Source organism: Aythya fuligula, chromosome 27, assembly GCF_009819795.1.
Source record: "Aythya fuligula isolate bAytFul2 chromosome 27, bAytFul2.pri, whole genome shotgun sequence".
NCBI lineage: Eukaryota > Metazoa > Chordata > Aves > Anseriformes > Anatidae > Aythya > Aythya fuligula.
This window is the reverse complement of record NC_045585.1, coordinates 5098151-5102067: the sequence shown is the minus strand read 5'-3', so window position 1 is coordinate 5102067 and position 3917 is coordinate 5098151. Positions and strand designations below refer to the sequence as shown.

Genomic DNA, 3917 nt, shown 5'->3' with positions numbered 1-3917 from the left:
AGATGATTTGGTACCCACTGCGGGTTTTTTAGTCTCCTCTTGCAGCAGGGTTGTTTGTCCCCTCCATCGCAGTGCACGCCATAACCCAAAGGCAGCCGGACGCTGGTGGCTGTGTCACCCCACAGGGTTGCTGTTTGGAGTGCTCACTGGACGAGGAATGGCTTTGATGGGAAAACCTCCTGGGGTGGGAGGAAAGAAAGTGCATCACAAAGCCTGGGGGTGGCTGGAGTGAGGTCAGCGGGCCCGGTTTGGCCTTTTTTGGAAACAGCCGATGTGAAATGCCCGTCAGAAAGGTCTGGATCCACCACGAAGCAGGACGGGTCCCAGCGCTCTCCGCTCTTCCTGGGGACAGGCATGGTTGCATGTTTCCTCCACTGCTCCACGGTTCTTGGTGGACACGGTTGCTTGGGACAGTGCTGCTGGGGCCCTGCTGCAGCCCTCCCAGCCCCAGACCTCCAGCGCACACCCCAGGCTGCAGCTGTTCCTGTGCGGGGCCAGGGCCATGGGGGGCTGGGGGTGCTTCACTTCCAGACGTGGAGCTCCTGGGGACCTGCTGGATCTGCTGCATCACACTGTGAATGATTACAGTTATCCACTCGCTTAAGTAATTTAAAGGATTATTTCTAGTCTCCCTGATTTATAGGTAATTCAGAGTTTTAAGTGTAGGCAAAAAACAAAACTGAAGCTGGCCTATCAGTCTTCCAAACTCTTAACTTTGTTGTTTTGAACAGAGTCATGGGAACATTTTTTTCCAAAGTAGGAGGTTATTACAGGACACTTATTAATAACTAGTCTTGGCTATTTTTAAGTATTTTCAACATACTCTATCATGATAGTACAGCAGAAAGGCTAAGTTTAATTCTGCTGCCCCGGTGCTCATAACTCACTTCTGTTTGTTTTGGCTCATTGGGACCCAAGTCCTAACACTGCTTTGCAGGAATAGCGAGAGCCTGAGGACTGTACCACTTGCTGTTGTTTGGAGCTGCTCATTTTCTAAGAAAAATGAGCATAAGGCATTCTCCTCATAGAGGACAAACTAACAGCTGAGTTTGATTTACAATTAAATTTCATCAGGTTTTTCTGGGAATGCCAGAGTCAGCATAGCACAGCTGTGGGTAAAACTCTGGTACTGCTGAACTGGATGGCAGAACTTCAGGGAAAACAAGCGTTGCAGGCTAAGAACAGAGCCTGCACATTGGCATTCTTGGTAATTAAGAAGTATAAGCAGTCTGCTCTTAAAACGGGATCTGTGTGAAATGACCAAAAGAGGATAAACCCACTCCTCCAGGAGAATTGAGCATTTCAGACAAGAGAAATTATATTTACGGTATAATTTATTAAATTTCAGATTGCCATATGCAATAAATTATAGTCAATATAATGATAGCATTGTTATAAAATATTACCATGAAATACTTGTCTAATATCTAATGTAATTTATACAAATAAGAACGGTAATTATGATATTTAGAAATTCAGTGTTAATGGGAAGTGAGCAAAATATTAAGGAACTTCACAGTAAATTCAGGGAAATATGTCATTATTATTGCTTTTGTGCAACAATTTATAATGCACGCATACTGCATGAGAAAGACAAGGTACAGTCGCGTAGTGTCTCTAGAGCAAATGCATTCCCTGAAGGCTGAACTTATTGCACCCATACGGTGCACCTCAAAGCATTTTAACAAATGCAGAATGATAAATGATCAGTAGCTGATCAACCTCTAGACTCTCCATTCTAGCAGACAACAGCGAGGCTTAGAAAGGTTTCAAACTTTAGGTAACAAGTTCAGGAAGGCAAAGCAAACACACGAAGTCAGTAAATGCTCAGTCCGTGAGCAGCACCCGCCGTGCGGTGCTGCGGGCTGGCTGGGGCGCGCTGGCCCCCTCTGGGCACCAGCCCCAGGCTGCGGCGCTGCCGCGGGCAGTCCCGGTCCCATCGGCCGTCTCCCAGCACCGTGCATCCTGCCGGGAGCTCGCAGGGCAGCACAGCGTGCCGCCTGCGGCAGGAGGTGGTGAGCAGTCTCATCCCGAAACGTTCTCCTCCATTGCCGTTCCCTTCGCCAGCTCAGTGGACTTTGATGGAGTATTTCCGAAATTTCAGGAACTGGAGGAGCTTGTCTTTTCGCCTCTGCTTTAGAGCCATTAGTGCTCTCGTTTTCTCCTCCACGTCCTGGTCAGTGGCAAGGATGATCTTGGCTCTCTCCTCTGCCTTCTTGTCTCCGGAGTGTTTGAAGAGTTTCTGGAGCGACTCTTCATCGATGCTCTCAAAGATATTGGCCACGGCTTTCTTGCGCAGGGCTGTGTCGAAGCGGTAGCCGTGGACCGAGGGGCTCACTCTCAGGGAAGTGGACATGGCTGAGGTTGTGTTGCTTCTCCTTGCTTTCATCTACGTCGGATGCTCGGGGGTTTGCCTTCTGGGGCTGATCAGAGGGATCTGTGTGGTAGCTGTGCTGAAGGCTGCTATTTAAAGGCAGGCTGAGAAAAAGCCGGAGAGCTCAAGTTACAGTGATGAGGTCACGCTGATGTCAACACTGAATAGTCATAGGCAAGTTAACATTTAAGTTGCCAACTTTCCTCTATTGTGCAGCCGAGTGTAAAAAAATTGCTGTGATTCTGCTGTGAGTTTTTCTTTGACCTGGTGCAGAAGGGGATTCGCACAACTTCCAGCACTGCTGTGTGTCTTTGAGCTTGTACAGTTCAAGCTGCACTCGTGGCCTTTCATTGTGCTCAGAAAAGCTCTGCACTTAGAAAACCTTGCCTGCTGCAACAGGCTCTTGCACCTAATAAAAAGTTAATATTGGGAACTATTGCAATACTAACAAGTGGTTAGCTGTGAGACTGTGCCTGCAGATGTCTACTTGTCTGTATCCCAGCCAGACAGAAGGACAAGGCAGCAAAACCTGCTCAGGTCTACGTATAGGATGCTTTCTGCTGCTTTCTAGATGGAACAGGTCACATTTAGTGCTCACAAAGCTGTATTTTCAAAGCAGTAAGCCATTCAGCAAAGGCAGCTAATCCATAAATTCTTCTGCAGTGACTTTCCTGGGATGTTACAACCTGGAGCTGCCCAGTTTGCATGTAGCGGGGCAGCAGGTGGCATCTCTCTGCCCCACGGCGCACATTGTGCTGCAGCACCAGCAGCAAGAGGATTGTTGTTGTGCTCCTGCCTCCAGCTAATCACTGAAAATTAAAGAATTCAATTCCTCTGCTCCAAAGGAGTTTGTGTTCTCCACCTCTGCATTCCCAAGTCCCAGAGATGCCAAGCCCCCTCTCAATAGGATGAGACTGGGCATGGTGGGCTGCAAAGGGCCAGCTCCGATGGCTGGAGTGTACTGCCTGGGTTAGAAATCTAACCTTGTGGAGAGCTGCACCCCACTAAATCTGGCCAGGAATGACAGTGGGTTCAAAGGTTGCTCAAGGCCAAGGATCCAGAGATAAGTGTATTTTTGTCAATGGCTTAAAAGTGGCCGGATGCTGCAGAGGCACTGTTTAGAAAACCAGTTGTTTGTATACCAGCTGTGCTGATGATTCTCCATTACTCATTCCCACTCAAGGAGGCCACAAACAAGCTTTGTCCCCATGACTGTCCACTACTTAGGGGGGTTCCCTTGTTTATGGGAGAGCCGTGGAGGTGATAGGTGATTGCAGCAAGGAGCAGAGCCGCAGTGACGTCGCCTGGTTGCTTGTCACTCCATCCTCCCTCCTCTAACACTTCTGTTCCTTCGGACAGAAGGCAGGGATGTGTCCCTGCACAGCCCTGCAGGAACCCTCCCCTGGCTCTACTGAGGAAAAGCCCACAAAGTCCATGTGCTAGGCATTTGTACAGGCATAGAATAATAACACTAATAAAGTAATTGTGAACTGTATTGCTTACTAGACAATACATCAGGCCAGGCTGCTGCTCAGGCAGCAAA

At 48.5% G+C, this 3917-nt stretch overlaps 1 protein-coding gene across 1 annotated transcript; it reads right to left on the bottom strand.

Annotated features, from left to right (window-relative positions):
* Window positions 1–1316: 1316 nt before the first annotated feature.
* On the bottom strand, window positions 1317–2428 carry TCIM (transcriptional and immune response regulator). The gene has a single exon (XM_032204110.1). It carries the CDS (start codon window positions 2387–2389, stop codon window positions 2069–2071), a length of 321 nt encoding a protein of 106 aa, XP_032060001.1. The 5' UTR covers window positions 2390–2428; the 3' UTR covers window positions 1317–2068.
* Window positions 2429–3917: the final 1489 nt, after the last annotated feature.